Raw genomic sequence first — 17,870 nt, forward strand, 5'->3', positions numbered from 1 at the left:
AAGATGATGTGACACTAAATGTCTCAAATAGTAAAATCATTGTTTGTGAAAATAAAGTTTCATATGTTGATATGAAATACGATATTGCATACAAAAGTAATTGCACGCATCTGACCGATAAATTATGATCAAATTTTCTTTCAATTGAATTATGGTCGAGGACCAAATATTTTTCATCTGATTATTTTGATATGTGGTATACTATCAATGAATATACATTGATGCACAAGGATAGATTCTCCAAATATTGAGATATATGTTAGTTTGTCTAACATAAAGGGGATATTAGAAGCAACACAAGAGTTGTAAATACTCTTATTGAATGTCCCTTAAGGATAGAGTCTACGACATGCATGAAGCATGATAGACTAATCAATTCTAAATAAAATAATCCTTGAAAAAGGGGTAGGATCAACGAATCAAAAGGATCATAATAAGAAGATAATGTGCTCTTGGGGAGCCTATGACATAACACTTTATGAAACCTCATGAGAGGGGTAGCTACCTAAAAATAATGAAGTGATGAGATCTCAATAAGTTATGTCATATTATGAATCAATGAAAAATGATATATCGTTGACGACATCTTTGATACAATAGCACGCAATATTGTAAAAGATTATGAGGGTATGAATTCTACATCTATTAAAGCATGCTTGTGTAGAAATAATTATCAAGTGAAAAGTGGAATGGTGCATCTTGGTAAGCATAAAGCTTATTTGACTTGCAATCGAGGCACTAGAAGATGTCATACATCTAATATTGAATGTTGTCACTTGACAAAACTAATATGAAAATATCTAATGGTTTCAAAATCTAGAACATACAAGATTTTGAAAAACTTGTTTATCATCCTCATAAGGATTAAATAGATTCAAAATGCATAGAGCATATACAAGTATTATTATGCAAGTTAATGACTAGAATTGAAACTCTTGGCAATAGATTATTTGCTTAAAGAAGTTGAAGTAAGGAACTTGGAGACATCTTTTACCCTGAAAGGAAGATTCATAAAAGGAGATAGAAGAAAACATATTTCGTCAAGGTTTTTCTACACTCATGGGCTCCCAAGAATGGTGATATCAACATGCAAGAGGTCTGTTCAAGTAATATTATTGTTGATTTATTCACCAAGTCTCTATCAACTACAACTTTCAAGAAGATGGTGCACAAGCTTGAAAAACGAAGATTCTAGTCTCTGAATTGATGTTGTCATTAGAGAGAGTTAATACGCGAAGTACTCTTTTTCCCTCACAAGGTTTTGTTCCACTGACTTTTCCTTGTAATGTTTTTAATAAGGCATCCATAATGCGTATTATTAGATATGTGTACTATTTTTCCTTCACTAGATTTTTTTCTCACTGATTTTATCTAGTATGGTTTTAACGAGTCACATAATCTAACGACATTCAAGGGAGTGTTATAGACAATTATAATTATAGTGAATAATTATGTAGAGTCCTTGTAGGATATGGTTAGGAATCCTACTTGGGGACCAAGTAAGGTTTTCTCTATAAATAAAGGATTTTCCTTCATTGTAAATAAAATTTGAGGAAGATCAATGAATCCTGAATATACTTCAACATGAAAAAGAAATCTTTCTCTTCTCCCTGCTTTATTCGTCTTCTAATTTCATATAGTTTCATAACAATAATTACTTTTATTTTTCAAATTTTACCCATAAAATTAATTATTTTTGAAAACATAAATATTGTAAAGTTCCAAGAATGTTTTCTCATTGTTAATTTTGATATTGATGGATAAACTCATAAAATAGAGTGTATTAGAAAATATAAAGATTAAATTAATAAAAATACTTTTTTTATTTATGATTTCTTAAAAAATGTACGATAAAGTAGTAGACAAATAATATAAAGCGAAAGGAATAGTAAATATCATAAAATAATATAATTATATTATTTGATACCTCCAATATATCATTCAGCATAAAAATTGCAAATTCATAAATACAACATTTGTTTTTCTTCATTTGGCCATAATTTTGGAAAAGATGGAATATGGTACTATGATTATGCTTTATTAACAAGTTGTAGAAAAGAATAAAAGGAAAATGAAGAATAAGCTTGGGATATTACTACAACCATATTCATCAAAGTGTTCTTTGAGAATAAAAGTCAATGCTACTGAATATTCTTTAATAAATACATCTAAAGGTACATGTTGCCTTTTTTTTTTTATATGTGGCCACTTGTTAGTTAGTAATTAGAGTTTTTTTATAGAGAAAAAGAAAAGAAAAGCAAAAAGAAATTCTACTCCTGTGATTGAGACCTGTTGGTAAAAAGAAAAAACTTAATCTGAGCAACAATGAGAGCTCAATGGAGCATCTCCGATATTTTGTATATTCAAGAAGAAGAATTACATTGAGTAAGTCACAGTATTTATAACTCTCTTTCTGTGACTCATAACTGCTCTTCCTAAGAAATTTCATGATAGGTAGTTACAACTAATCATAATGGAATGACTAATCTACCCTTTCACTTTTAACAGTCTAACTGATATTAACTAATTTATAACTGCTAGTAACTCATCATCACATCACATCACTCCCCTTCAAGCTGGGAGGGACAAATATGTTTAACACTCCAAGCTTGGATAGAAGATGATCATGTTGTAATCTGATCAACCCTTTGGTTAAGATATCAGCAGGCTACTCATTAGTTGGAATATAATCCACCTTGATCAATCCCTTTTGCAATTTCTCTCTTATGAACTGACAGTCAATCTTAACATGTTTTGTTCTTTCATGATATACCAGATTTGATGCAATTTGTATTGCAACCTTACTATCACTATATATATGACTTGGCAGTTGAACCTCAACCCTACTTCTTTAAGCATGCCAAGTAGACACACCAATTCTGAGACTCTGGAAGCTAAACTTCTGTACTCTGCTTCAACGGAACTTCTTGAAACTGTTGTTTGTTTCTTAGCCTTCCAAGACACTAGTGATTTACCAATCTTGACCATGTATCCTGTAACAGATTTTCTAGTGATTGAGCATGAGGCCCAGGCATCATCACAATATGCAGAGACTAGCTCATTTGAGTCACTTGATAACAGTAAACCTTGTCTTGGTTGTCTCTTTAGATACTTAATCACCCTCAGTGCTGCATCTATGTGAGATTTCTTTGGTTGATGTAGAAATTGACTTAGAGTTTGAGTGCTGAATGATATGTCTGGTCTGGTCATATTCAAGTACAACAGTTTGCCTATAAGCTTTTGATACATGGTCTGATCAACCAAAGGATCCTCCAACACTTCTTGTTGATTGCTTAGATGATCATCATACAGTTTGGGAGTTAGCTTAACATTGATGCCAATAGGGGTTCCTGCAGGTCTGGTTGTTGTCATGCCAACCTTAGAAATAAGCTCAAGAATATACTTCCTTTGATGCATTAATATACCTTTAGCTGATCTGACAAGCTCAATGCCTAAGAAATACTTTAACTCCCCTAAATCCTTCATCTTGAATGATAGTTGCAATCCTTTTTTAGTCTGCTTTATAAACTTCAAACTGCTTCCAGTTACTAGCATATCATCAACATAAACCAATATTATAATGATTCCTTTTTCTGACTTGTTAATGAACAAAGTATGATCATATTAACTTTGTTTGAAACTGAAACTAAGAAGAGTCTCAGTAAGTTTGTGATTCCACTGCCTTGGATCATGTTTGAGTCCATATAGAGACTTTGTCAGTCTACATACTTTCTCCCCTTGACTAACAAAACCTTGGGGGAGCTGCATATAGATTTCATCCTCCAAATCGCCTTGTAAAAATGCATTAAACACATCCATTTGATGGATATGCCATTATCTAGAAGCAGCCAAAGAGACAATGGTCCTTACTGTCACCATTTTAACCACAACTGAGAAAGTCTCTTTATAGTCTATTCCTTCTTGTTGGTTGTATCCCTTTGCAACTAGTCTTGCTTTGAACCTCTCTATTTCACCAGTAGATTTATACTTAACTTTATATATCCACCTACACTAGATTGATTTCTTTCCTGGTGTTAAGTCAGTAATTTCCCATGTATCATTACTTTCTAAGGCCTAAATTTCGTTTTGCGTAGCATCAACCCAACTTTGATCCTTGATAGCTTCTGAATAACTGGTAGACTCCTTACATTGTGTAGTAGCAGCTATATAGCACTGATATCTAGGTGACAAATGAAAATAACTCAAATAATTACATAAAGGATACTTCACTTCCTCATGACCTTTCATAGATACAAAATCCTTTAACCATATTGGAGTTTGTCTAGGCCTTGTTGACCTCCTGTTGGTAGATACAATCAGTCTCAGTAGTATTGGGAACCATTTCAGTAGCACTTGTGTCAACAACAGTAACAGGTACACAAGTACTATATTTTGTACTGTCAACCACATCATCTACAGTCATATATGGAACCTCAGGCTATGGAACAACACGTTGCTGGGAAGCTTCATCTGATGATGAACTACAAGGAGGTATTGAAGCTAGATCAAAGTGAGGAAATATAACACCTGTATCCTGCAAGGGATCTATAAATATAGGTTGATGTACATGTTTCTCAATTTAAGAAAATGGGAATATTTCTTCTATAAACATCTCTACTTGTAAAAAAGGATTTGCTGCTTAAATCTAGCAGTATATACCCATCTTGTACTTCTGAATATCCCATATGCATATCCATTCTTGATCTCGCCATCAATTTGTCATGGACAGATAGATCTTTGGCAAAGCATAAACAACCAAGTGTCCTCAAATGACTTAATACAGGTGGAGTACCATACAATCTCTCATAGGGAGTTTGAAAATTAATGACACTGCCTAGAAGTCTGTTAATAACATAAGTTGCAGCTAAGACACAGTGTCCCCTATATCTTAAAGGAACTTGTTCTTGAAACCTCATAGCTCTGGTTACTTCAAGTATGTGTGTATGTTTCCTCTCATCTGCTCCATTTTGCTGAGGGGTATATGGACAAGTTTTCTGATGTACGATTCCCATATCTTGGAACAACTGATCACAAATAGAATTGACAAACTCTGTGCCATTGTTAGTCCTTATTATTTTCACCACCTTACCAAATTGAGTCTTGACATACTGTAAGAATACTTGTAATGAAACACAAATATCAGACTTGAGTTTAAGTAAGAATAGCCAAGTCATTCTGGAAAAGTCATCAATAATAGTGAGAAAGTATTTATTACCATCACAAGTAGGAGTATTGTAAGGACCCCATAGGTCAATATGAATCAAGTAAAAACAACATTTACACTTGATACTACTAGTAGGAAAAACTACTCTTGTTTGTTTAGCATATAGACAGACTAAACACTTAGAAATTTTACACAAACTCTGCTTATTCATATCAAATATTCTAGCAAGAACTGTTGATGAAACATGCCCTAATCTCTTATGCCATAATTCCATATCTGAATCATGATAAGTTGAGCTTGAATCGGTAGCTACAAGTGCAGACTTTAATGCAGACTCTTTCCTTTTATCAGCTAACTGATGCAACAACAAGTATAATCCTCCAGCCTCTCTACCAACCTCCTTCACCTTCCACTGTAAAGTTCCTGGAATACACAGAAATGAGGGGAAAAGGTGACTGAACAACCTAATTCCTTTGTGATCTTGCTGAAAGACATTAAATTATATTTGAATTCTGGAAGATGAAACACATCTGTAAGCACATTTCTAGTAGATAATGCACATGATCCAACATGACTAACTTGAGTAGCATCACCATTTGGATGATATATTGTCTTAGGAACCTCAAGTTTTGATACAGACTCTTTAATCAGCATATCCAAATTAGACACCATGTGATTTTCAGAGACAAAAAACACATTACCTGCTGAATGAGTAGCATTGCAGGTTGCTCCAGCAGATTCTGATCTTTGTTGAAACATGTGAAGTATGTGATCATACTGATCTTTTGTGAAAGTACAACCCTGAAGAAGTTGTTGAACGTCCTTCTCAGCTTGGTTTGTTCTATTAGGGGTATTTACAGCTAAATTAGCATTCATGTTAGCTGTATATGATTCACCCTTTGTGCCTTTACCTGGTATATGAACATTAGTGTTCATACCATATGAGAAATTTGCTTGAGTGTGACCAGCATCAACTATTGCCTGACCAGAATTAACACCTTGAGACTTTCTTTTGGATTTAAAGTTAGGAGGATATCCTACCACCTTGTAACAAAACTCCTTACTATTTTCTTTGCATTTGCAGAACTCACACACTAGCATAAAATTATTTTTAAACCTCTGATTCACCCCAGAACTACTACCAACCTTGGAGTACATAGCCATTGAATCCTCATTAATAAAACTCATGCCCATACTACTAGTGTTGGTGGTGTGATTAACCATAGACTTTTGACTCTCATCCCCAACTATCACTCCATAAGCATGATTTATAGTTGGTAATCCATGAGAAGAATCTGACTTCTAGCCTGATGGTATGAGTCATTTAATCCCATTAAAAACTGATACAACTTCTGCTTATTTAGATGAATCACAAAACCTTTGGATATGTCACAACTATAAGAATGAGAAGGTACTATTGCCTCAAACTCATCCCATAGGTTTTTAAGCCTTGTATAATAGACAGAAACAGACATATTTCCCTGCTGTAATAAAGAAATGTCTTTGTGTAAACAGTAGGATCTAGATCCATCCACTCTGTCAAACCTTTCCTTTAAATCAGTCCAAACATCAAAAGCAGTAGTAGCAAAAGCTATGCCACTCAACAAACTTTTTGAAACTGAATTCATAAGCCATTACACTACAATGGCATTCACTATCTCCCATTGTCCCCATAATTCCTCTCCATAGACCTCTTTCCTGGAAGATCCATCGATTAAGCCTATTTTATTCCTCCCTAAAAGAGCTAGCCTAATAGATTGAATCCACAGAGTATAATTTTCAACTCCTACTAGCTGAAATGAGATAATGCTAATACCACTCATATCAGTAGGACTGAGAAATAGAGTATGATTATAGTCGATACCTTATCCTGTTCCAGTGTTACCTGAAACAGTATTGCCATGTAAGGAACTAGTAGCTCTTTGGCCATTGTTCTGATCCTCAGCTACTTGATCATTTGCCATACGAGATCCTTGAAAAAAAGTTATTGTTGTGGAAGCAAAAAACAGAGCAAAATCAGCAATTAGTCACCACAGAATCCAGCTTCAAGCTCAGATTTGTAATGAATTCAGATGAATCAGGAATTGATTATTTGATCATTTGCACACACATTTTCAACAGTAAACACTGTGAAGGAAAAACTCTGATACCATGTTGGTGAAAAGAAAAAACTCAATCTGAACAACAGTGAGAGCTCAATTTAGCATCTCTGATATTTTGTATATTCAAGAAGAAGAATGACATTGAGTAAGTCACAATATTTATAACTCTCTTACTGTGACTTATAACTGCTCTTCCTAACAAATGTCATGATAGGTAGTTACAACTAATCATAATGAAATGACTAATCTACCCTTTCACTTTTAACAGTCTAACTAATATTAACTAACTTCTAACTGCTAGTACTCATCTTCACATCACATCAAGACCAAGGCACATAGTCTATATTACATTTTAGGGCGTCTTTGATCATAAGATCATTAAAGCAATTATTCGGGATTTCAAATTTTAAGTAGCTCCAATATATATATATATATATATATATATATATATATATATATATGTATATATATATGTGTGTGTGTGTGTTTGTGTGTGTGTGTGTGTGTGTGTGTGTGTGTGTATATACACACACACATATATATATATATATGTATATGTATAAAGGAAAAATGTACAAGTACCCCCTCAACCTATGCCCGAAATCTCAGAGACACACTTATACTATACTAAGGTCCTATTACCCCCTAAACTTATTTTATAAGTAATTTTCTACTCCTTTTCGGCCTACGTGGCACTAGCCTGAAAAAAAAAGTCAACCAACATTGTGCCCACAAGATAGTGACACGTAGGCCAAAAAGTGGTAGAAAATTATTAATAAAATAAGTTCCAAATGGGGTACTAGGACCTTAGTATAGCACAAGTGTGTCTCTGAGATTTCGAACATAGGTTGAGGGGGTACTTGTGCATTATCCCTATATATAAATGATAAGTTTAAAAGAAAAAATTGGATAGAAAATATAACAGTAATTGTTTACTTTATTTAATGTGGTGGTCATTGTAATAATTAAGAAATAGAATTGTGTTTAGTTATTAATAATATCCTTTCTTACATGACTATTTATTTTGTATTTATTTATATTTTGATGATTGTCATGAATTTACATTATTATTCTTACATGCATAATGCATTTATCTCTTTTATTTCTCTTTCTATTTTTATTCGCTCATTATTGAATATCTAAAGTCTATCAAATAGTAAAATCTTTTGTAGTATGCAAAATATATTATTGTGTGTTTATAAAATGATCAAATTTATTTTTGGAGTATTCTTTATACTTCAACACAAATCAATACTATTCCAATATTAGTTTATCAAATTCAACATAATTATTTCAATGTCATTATATAAACTTTTTAAAGTTTTGAGTCAGGTTTGATTATTCTAACTTTATATCATATTTTTCATTGAAAATTTTCATTGTTTACATTCTTACTTCATAAAATCTACATATATTTTATCTTCTCGAGAACTTCACTTGTACGATTGCATTGAGTATGTTATAGCTATTCATTTAATATATGACAACTATAAAAATATAATATATTCATATATTATATTTTTCGTTGAAAATTTTCATTGTTTGCATTCTTACTTTATAAAGTCTACATATATTCTATCTTTCGAGAACTTCACTCGTACAATTGCATTGATTATGTTATAGCTATATATTTTATATATGACAATTATAAAAATAAATAACAATCAAGTCTCGCTATGAAATTTGACTTTAAGCCTTCAAACCCGACCCTATTGCATTCGAAGATCAAATACAATATATAGTGACTAAATACATAATTTTTACTAGCTAATTATAAATAGTCTTTTCCAAACGACATCTTTATTTTTAAAGAACTTATGAAATGCACAATATTCTCTTTTTAAAAAAGAAGTAGGTACTAGGTACTTGCTTCTGAAAAGATATACGAAAAAGTGAAGAAAGAAGACGAATAATTAAAATGAGTCCATGCCAACAAGCTTATATATGAATAAGTGCTATGAGAATAAGGATATTTGTGAAATAAACGCATAAACCATACAAAATAGAGGAGGTAAAAGAGGATGATCTTAATGATTCAATTAGTTGTTTAATTTGTCTGAACTTTTATTTTATTGGTAAGAATTTATGAACTAAATTTCAGACGGTGATGACACCTAAACCCTTAGACAAAGGGTTTAAAAAAAATAGAAATTGTGTAATTTGGATATTCAAATTAAAAGTTAGGTCTTTAAATAGATTTTTCATAAAAATTAAAGTAAGATACAAATTAAGCGTGGAACAATAATAAACACCCTGAAATGTGGTGACATATGCACACGCCACTAAAAATCTCAATGTATGAGAATCGAGAACAAAGTATTATACTAAGTATGAGAAAATCACCACCATGTAAGATGAGTCTGCTCTAATATCATGTTAGACTATCTCATTCAAAAGTTAAAGTTATTAGAGAGACACACTTTTATTAGTTAATTATATTCTCAACATGCCCCCTCACATGCGGGTCTGATTCTTTTCATGAGCTAAGCACGTGAAAATTCTTTTTAATATGGGCATGGGTAGTAGTGAGATTTAATCTCAGGACCTCTGTTTGCTCTGATACCATGTAAAATTAGGTCATCGTCTAACTCACACCCCAAAAGTTAACTCATGAAGGGAGATTTGTTTGATCTCATATAACGAGACCTACTTCATATCTACCGATGTCGAATATCTTAACTCTCGTCTACACACTTAGACTTCAACTGGAGCGTCTAAATAGGATCCACCAACAGTGAACAACAAATTGAGATATGTCTGGCTCTCAAGCATTTCATGTTTCATAAAAAAAAAACAAGGCTTAATCCTCAATATCAAACAATAAAAATCTAACAATTGATCATTTAGCACTCCTTTAATTTTTTCCATTTATGATTGTGTTCAACCATATATTAGTGAAAAACATATTATGATTGACTAAAGTTTCATTTGTGCTCAACCATATATTAGTGAAAAACATGGTATAATTGACATGTGTTTTCCTGAATATTGTGTATTCTTGCAAAAATAATATAAAGTATTATGAAGAATATTGAGCAAAAGAATAAGACATCTCATGAAACTTTTACAATAAAGTGTAGTCGTTATATTCCTTAGTAGACCTATATATATATATATATATATATATATATATATATATATAAGGATTGCTAGCTCTTGTTGCTTCAAACAAGGAAGTATATATGTGTCTTTTTGTGTGTTTGAATAAGTGATATTCATGGCAGAGAATGAATGGTTAAATGGGTATTTGGAGGCCATATTGGATGTAGGAAGTGAAAGAAATGGGTCAAGACAAAAGAAACCAATTAGTAGCAACAACTTCAAGCATAATAATATGGAGGAAATTTTGAGGTTAGAAATCCACAAAGAGAAGTTGTTTAGTCCAACAAAGTACTTTGTTGAAGAAGTTGTCAATAGCTTTGATGAGTCTGACCTCCACAGAACTTGGATCAAGGTCACTTCACAAATTTTTTACTTTAATCTCTTATTTATTGTTACTTTCCTTCATAATTTGACCAAGTTTAACCTTTGCTTCTCTCTTTATTCATTTGGTACACCACAAATGCCAACGAGCAATATTACTTGTCGAGACGTTTGGTAAAATAATTCATGCATTAACTCTATATATTAGTAGTATCTTGTTTAATATATTTTTTTCATGCTATATTAGTTATATATTATATTTTGTATACTGAGGAGTGTATTACTAATTAATACTATAGATTTCTACGTGTACAAATGGATTTAATACATGCATTAGGTGGTTAAAGACTCAATCACCCCTCAAAACCTCTTTTAATTTCCACCATAATTGTGGAAGATATTTTTATGGAAAACATATTATTTTTACTAGACAAAATCTGAAAAAACATAAGAAATAACCTAGATTAAGTGCCCGTTTGGTTTGGCTTATTTTAGGTGTTTTTAAGCAAAAATTTTTTAAAATAATTTTGAAGTGTTTGAGTAAAGTTAAAAAAATACTTATGAGCACTTATTTTAAAGCCAAAATAATAAAAATAAGCCAAAAATCATAAGTTAGAAATCCTAACTTATGACTTTTGACTTATAAATCATAAGTCAAAAGTCAGTTCAAACCGCTCTAATACAAGTATAACTAATAGAGCATTATTAATGCAAGTGTTAAGGATTTCACTTTATTTAATGATGTTTAGAGTAATAGTTGAGAAAATTAAAGAAGCGAAAAAGGGAATTCATGCACAAACACACTTGTTTTTTTGTTCTATATATGAAAAAGAAAAGGACATTGTAGGTAGTGGCAACAAGGAATTGTCGTGAGAGGAATAATAGGCTCGAGAATATGTGCTGGCGCATCTGGCATCTTACCCGCAAGAAGAAACAGGTATCTTTCACTCCATTTATTTACTGCTCCCTTGGTCTCTATTTACTTACAAAAATATTTATTTGTTACTTTTGATAAGTAAAAATATATGTATATTTTATTATTTTTTGTTAAAGTTAAATGTCTTTAAAAAATGTAATAAATAAATATATTTGAGATCATATTAATTAATAGGAGTAAAATGATAGAATATACTATGTTAATCATTATTTTCTAATAGACGTGTTAAATCAAAATTTTGACAACTAAAAAGAAGAAAATATTGTATATAATAGCAAACTATTAATTCAAATTAAATACTATAAATATACTTTGATTTAATTGTACCCCGTAGCAAACTATTGCTATTTTCGCCACTCTCCCTGGTTGAATCTCGCTCGACACTCTCGTTTGGTGGCAGTCTCGCTCGCCTCTCTCGCTTTTTATACAAACACAAATGTATAAAATGTGTGTGTTTGTATAAAGCGAGAGAAAATTGTATAAATACATATATTTTCGTCCCCACTCTGCTCTCTCCCATATCTCGCTCGCCACTCTCCCGAATCTCGCTCCCCACCCTCGCCTCTCTCGCTTATATAAACAGAAACGAAATGTATAAATTGTGTTTCTACATGCAAATATATATATATATCTTCGTCCTACACACTTAAAATTATACAATACAAATATCCTCCTGCCCAGTTTTCTTTTGTCTTTCTCTCTTTCTCGTTTTATACATACACAGATTATACAATTGATCTTTTATATACAATTGTTTTCTTTTGTATGTGTATAGCAAATTATACAATTGCTTTCTTTGTATATGTATAGGGAATTATACGACTGTTTTTTGCATATGTATATTCGAAATATACATATTTATGTTTGTTATGGAGCGCAATTATACAAACTTTGTTATAGCATACAAATATGAATTTTGAGTTTGCTATATGTGAAAATTGCTCAAAAAAGAAAAATCAATATTATTAATTATGTACTACACCCTAAACTACATCTACCATTCCTTTCTACTCGAAAGGAAGAAACTGATTAATGTGAACATGTTAAAGCAAGGAATAAACAGTCTCATTTCTTTGATGGAATTTGTCTACTATGTCAACTTCAAACATATTTAGATTATCTTTTATATATCAAATAGAAAAGTCACTTTTTTTAAAAGAAGTTCAAACAAACACTTACTCCACAAATAAAAAAAACTGAGCTTGCAAACTCTAAAACAAACGCCTAAATGTCTAGAGTCAACAGAGAAGTGAAAAAAGTCTCAACTGTTTTGAGTGATTAATTTTTGTCAGTGTCATGTCAATAATTAGTATTTAATTTTTAAAAAAATAAAGTTTTAAAGTTAAAAAGTAGACTACTTGGCAGGTTGAGATAATTTCTTGTGACACTGAGAAATTGCAGATAGCTTGGGATGATGCACAAAAACTAGTAAAACGGCGAGTTGAACTAGAGAAAGGTCGTTTTGATGCAGCAGAAGATCTTTCTGAACTCTCAGAAGGTGAGAAGGAGAAAGGAGATATAAATACATCAGAGTCTCACCATGTCATATCGAGGATCAACTCCGATACACAGATATGGTCTGATGAAGATAAACCAAGCCAACTATACATTGTCTTGATCAGGTACATCCACATTGCACGATAAAAAACCTATCATCAAGAGCAAGAATATGACAGATACATGGCATCAAACAAGTTACATACTATCAAACATTGGTCAAACAAGTTTTATGCTATGTTTACTGTTTTTTGTAGTATGCATGGGTTGGTGCGTGGAGAAAACATGGAACTTGGACGAGATTCTGACACTGGTGGTCAGGTAGTCATATTACCTGTCATCTTTGTTTCAATCAATAAAACTATTGCCTCTAAATCTTCTATTCTAGAGAACATGTTCAACTGAAAAAACACAAGAAGAGAGTTTAATCCAAATAGCAGAAAATTGGCACTTGTGAGCTAGTAACAAGACTGGACACAACAACTTTCATGCAACTGTGTTTTGTTTAATGAATGATCAGGTGAAGTATGTAGTAGAGCTTGCTCGAGCACTTGCAAACATGAAAGGAGTTCATCGAGTTGATCTCCTGACTCGGCAGATCACATCCCCAGATGTTGACTCTAGCTATGGTGAGCCAATTGAGATGCTCTCATGTCCATCTGATGCTTTTGGCTGCTGTGGTGCCTACATAATTCGGATCCCCTGCGGACCACGTGACAAGTAATGTTGTTATTCTATAGTGTTTCAAAACCACTAATCACTAAACATACTTGTCTAGCTATCTGGTTCAATCTTCCATATTTTGAACATTATATTTGTCGCAGGTATATTCCAAAAGAATCACTCTGGCCTTACATACCAGAATTTGTTGATGGGGCATTAAGCCACATTGTGAATATGGCAAGGGCTATAGGGGAGCAAGTCAATGCTGGAAAAGCAGTGTGGCCTTATGTAATTCACGGGCACTATGCTGATGCAGGAGAGGTAGCAGCCCGCTTATCTGGAACCTTAAACGTACCAATGGTGTTAACAGGACACTCACTAGGAAGAAACAAGTTCGAGCAATTGCTTAAACAGGGCAGACTCACTAAGGGGGAGATCAATACCACCTACAAGATAATGAGGAGAACAGAAGCAGAAGAGTTGGGACTAGATACTGCTGAAATGGTGATTACTAGCACTAGACAAGAGATTGACGAACAATGGGGTTTGTATGATGGTTTTGATATTCAGCTGGAAAGGAAACTCAGAGTTAGGAGACGGAGAGGAGTGAGTTGCCTCGGGAGATACATGCCGAGGATGGTGGTATGCACTAACTCAACTAGCTAGTTCTTGTTCAAACAACGCCAAATGTCTTCTTATCAAGTTATGAAGAAATTTGATGTAAAGTCTGTTTCTGATGATTATGAAAACCAGGTTATACCGCCGGGGATGGACTTCAGTAACATAAAAGCGCAAGATTCACTGGAAGGAGATGGAGATCTCAAGTCATTGATTGGTGCAGCCAAAAGTCAAAAGAGACCTATACCACATATATGGTCTGAGGTTGGATGTCCTTTTCATTTATGTAGCAGACTTTCTTAACCCTTTCTTAAAGTCAATACCAAAAAATTTGCAAACAGGACAAAATGGATAACAAGAGAGAAGCAAGAAGTGTAGACTAGATAGAAATAATTCATGATTACTGATTAATAATGCTTTGTCGGTCTGGGGTTTCCTATAAATGTTTTTAGTCAACATCTCTTGTATCTTCATGAATGCAGATCATGCGATTCTTCGTTAACCCTCACAAGCCAATGATACTTGCACTGTCACGTCCAGATCCTAAGAAGAACGTAACTACTTTGCTCAGGGCTTTTGGAGAATGTCAAGCACTTCGAGAACTAGCCAACTTAGTAGGGTCTACGTTTATATGCAACCTCCTTCAACTATTAACAGATCTAGTGGACTAGTGCAGAGTCTGATTTTATTGTAAATTGTGTTGCAGACTCTGATCCTAGGTAACAGAGATGACATTGATGACATGTCCAGTAGCAGCTCTGCAGTACTCACAACAGTAATAAAGCTCATTGACAAGTACAATTTGTATGGCCAGGTGGCATATCCAAAGCATCATAAGCAACCAGAGGTTCCTGATATATATCGCCTGGCAGCAAAAACTAAGGTAACTTGTTGAAATAATATATAATCAAGTGTCTGGACTTGAGAATTTTCCCACGAAAGAACAGTTGTATCTATGCCTCATGGGTTTGTAGTCATTGTCTGTCTCATGGGTTTGTAGTCATTGTCTATGCCTTGTTCATAATAGAGATGCCGCTGTCCATTGGATCTGTGTGTGCAGGAAAATAATCTAGACATGATAAAGCTATTTCAGTGATTCATTTTCTTTCATGCTTTAAAAGAAGATGAACTATAGAAATGACACTCTTCTTTAACCAAAATTTTCAATTACGTGCTATGACTGCCAATAACTCTTAGATGGTGATTTATCCTTGAAGGGAGTGTTCATCAATCCAGCCCTTGTTGAGCCATTCGGCCTCACTCTTATTGAGGTAACTTCTAAATTACATCACATGAAGTTTTAGCAGCTGATGCTATGTATGAAAAACGCTATACTTCAGGAAAGTCTTCTTTCTGCAGGCAGCTGCTTATGGTTTGCCTATAGTTGCTACGAAAAACGGAGGGCCAGTAGATATAGTCAAGGTAAACACTAGCTGGTTTAAACATTGACGTTGATGATAAGTCCTGAAGATATTTTAGATTTAAGTTATCGATTGCAAACCTAAATTTTGCAGGATAAAAGTTGGAGTAGAATTATAGAGAAGTGCACAAAATCGTGATAACAAACACTTCATGCAGAACATGACTTTTAGGAACTTCAAAAAGTGATGCCCCAAGTTTTCTTTTGCAAACTTCCCCGTCTTTTCTCAAATAGTTATCTTTTTAATTACATGTACACCTCAAAGTAGTGAGTTACTGTAACTTATGGATGAATATAATGTGGAACATAATGTTTAATCAGGCACTACACAATGGGCTACTCATTGATCCACATGATCAAAAAGCAATAGAAGATGCTCTTCTAAAGCTTGTTGCTGACAAGAACCTATGGTTAGAGTGCCGTAAGAATGGCCTAAAGAATATCCACTGCTTCTCATGGCCAGAGCACTGCCGGAATTACCTCTCCCATGTTCAACACTGCAGAAATCGCCACCCTGCTAATTGTCTTGAGGTCATGAAGCCAGCTCCTGAAGAACCTATGAGTGAATCACTAAGAGATGTTGAAGACCTTTCTCTAAAATTTTCCATCGATGTGGATTTCAAGGCCAATGGAGAGATGGATATGGCAAGAAGGCAGCATGAACTTGTTGAGATACTCTCACGGAAAGCTAATTCAATCAACAAGCCTATTGTTAGCTACTCTCCTGGGAGAAGGAAGGTCCTATATGTAGTGGCAACTGACTGTTACAACAGCAATGGATCTCCAACTGAGACCTTATCTCTAACGGTCAAGAATATAATGCAAGTTGCAAGATCCAGGTCCAGCCAAATAGGATTACTTTTTCTGACAGGCTTGTGTCTGCAAGAGACTAAAGAAGTTGTAAACAGCTGCCCAACAAATTTAGAAGATTTTGATGCATTGATTTGCAGCAGTGGAAGTGAAATATACTACCCATGGAAGGACTTAGGACTAGATGACGACTATGAAGCCCACATTGAGTATCGGTGGCCAGGTGAGAACATTAAATCAGCAGTGATGAGGCTTGGTAAAATTGAAGAAGGTTCTGAGCATGACATTGCACAATGCCCAAGTGCATCTAGCTTTCAATGCTACTCATATAGCATCAAGCCAGGAGCCGAAGTAAGATTGCTAAGCCACTCTTGATGTTCTAAGTTAGACAATACAAATAGAAACATACAAATTGGTTTTCCCATTTGTATCCTGATAATAAATTACATGTGACAGGTAAGGAAAGTTAATGACCTTCGTCAGAGGCTCCGCATGAGAGGCTTCCGTTGCAATGTTGTCTACACACATGCTGCATCAAGGTTGAACGTGACACCATTATTTGCATCGAGATCCCAAGCACTTAGGTAAACCATTTCAATCCTTTACTAATATATGGTCTAATGATACTTCTGTGCTTCGGTTAGCAGATACTAGGAAAGATCAATTCTACACAAACTTTGTCACAGTCAGTCCTTCTCTGCATGTAATGCAGGTATCTCTCAGTTAGATGGGGAGTTGATCTTTCCAGTATGGTTGTTTTTGTGGGGGGGAAGGGAGATACAGACTATGAAAGCCTGCTTGTGGGCCTTCACAAGACTGTGATTCTGAAACGAAGTGTGGAATATGCCAGCGAGAAGCTTCTTCACAATGAAGATAGCTTCAAGACAGATGAAATAGTGCCTCCAGAGAGCACAAACATATGTGCAGCTGAAGGATATGAACCCCAGGATATCTCTGCGGCCTTGGAGAAGCTAGGTGTCATGTAAAGTTTACGATATTTAACTATTTCCTTTGCAATGTCACAGGCAAAACTTCAGTCAAAAAAGTAAGCACGCGAGTAAAAGTCTGGGTTTCAATCTTATACTTTGTAAAAATATAACAAGAGTTGAAAACACACTGAACATATATAATATCTAGTTTTATCTGATATCTATTAGAGGACTGCATTTTGATGATCTTCACTTTTAGTGTACTATATACTACAGAAAGCACAATCGTCGTCCAATTTATCTCATG

The 17,870-nt window shown here is 33.9% G+C and overlaps 2 protein-coding genes across 2 annotated transcripts; one reads left to right on the top strand and one right to left on the bottom strand.

Annotated features, from left to right (window-relative positions):
* Window positions 1–2,270: 2,270 nt before the first annotated feature.
* LOC109118886 (uncharacterized mitochondrial protein AtMg00810-like) lies at window positions 2,271–4,423 on the bottom strand. Its single transcript, XM_019210933.1, has 3 exons — window positions 4,315–4,423; window positions 2,837–3,548; window positions 2,271–2,289 (listed from the first exon to the last, which is right to left on the bottom strand). The coding sequence occupies exons 1-3, from the start codon at window positions 4,421–4,423 to the stop codon at window positions 2,271–2,273; spliced, it is 840 nt and encodes a 279-aa protein (XP_019066478.1).
* A 5,973-nt stretch (window positions 4,424–10,396) lies between these two features.
* On the top strand, window positions 10,397–17,781 carry LOC101256154 (sucrose-phosphate synthase 4). The gene is made up of 14 exons (XM_004250713.5): window positions 10,397–10,720; window positions 11,537–11,626; window positions 13,028–13,248; window positions 13,381–13,444; window positions 13,644–13,843; window positions 13,948–14,428; window positions 14,540–14,668; window positions 14,887–15,018; window positions 15,111–15,287; window positions 15,622–15,675; window positions 15,764–15,826; window positions 16,146–16,985; window positions 17,091–17,218; window positions 17,347–17,781. Exons 1-14 carry the CDS (start codon window positions 10,484–10,486, stop codon window positions 17,618–17,620), a joined length of 3,090 nt encoding a protein of 1,029 aa, XP_004250761.2. The 5' UTR covers window positions 10,397–10,483; the 3' UTR covers window positions 17,621–17,781.
* The last annotated feature ends 89 nt before the right edge of the window (window positions 17,782–17,870 follow it).

This window comes from Solanum lycopersicum, chromosome 11 (genome assembly GCF_036512215.1).
Source record: "Solanum lycopersicum chromosome 11, SLM_r2.1".
Classification (NCBI taxonomy): domain Eukaryota; kingdom Viridiplantae; phylum Streptophyta; class Magnoliopsida; order Solanales; family Solanaceae; genus Solanum; species Solanum lycopersicum.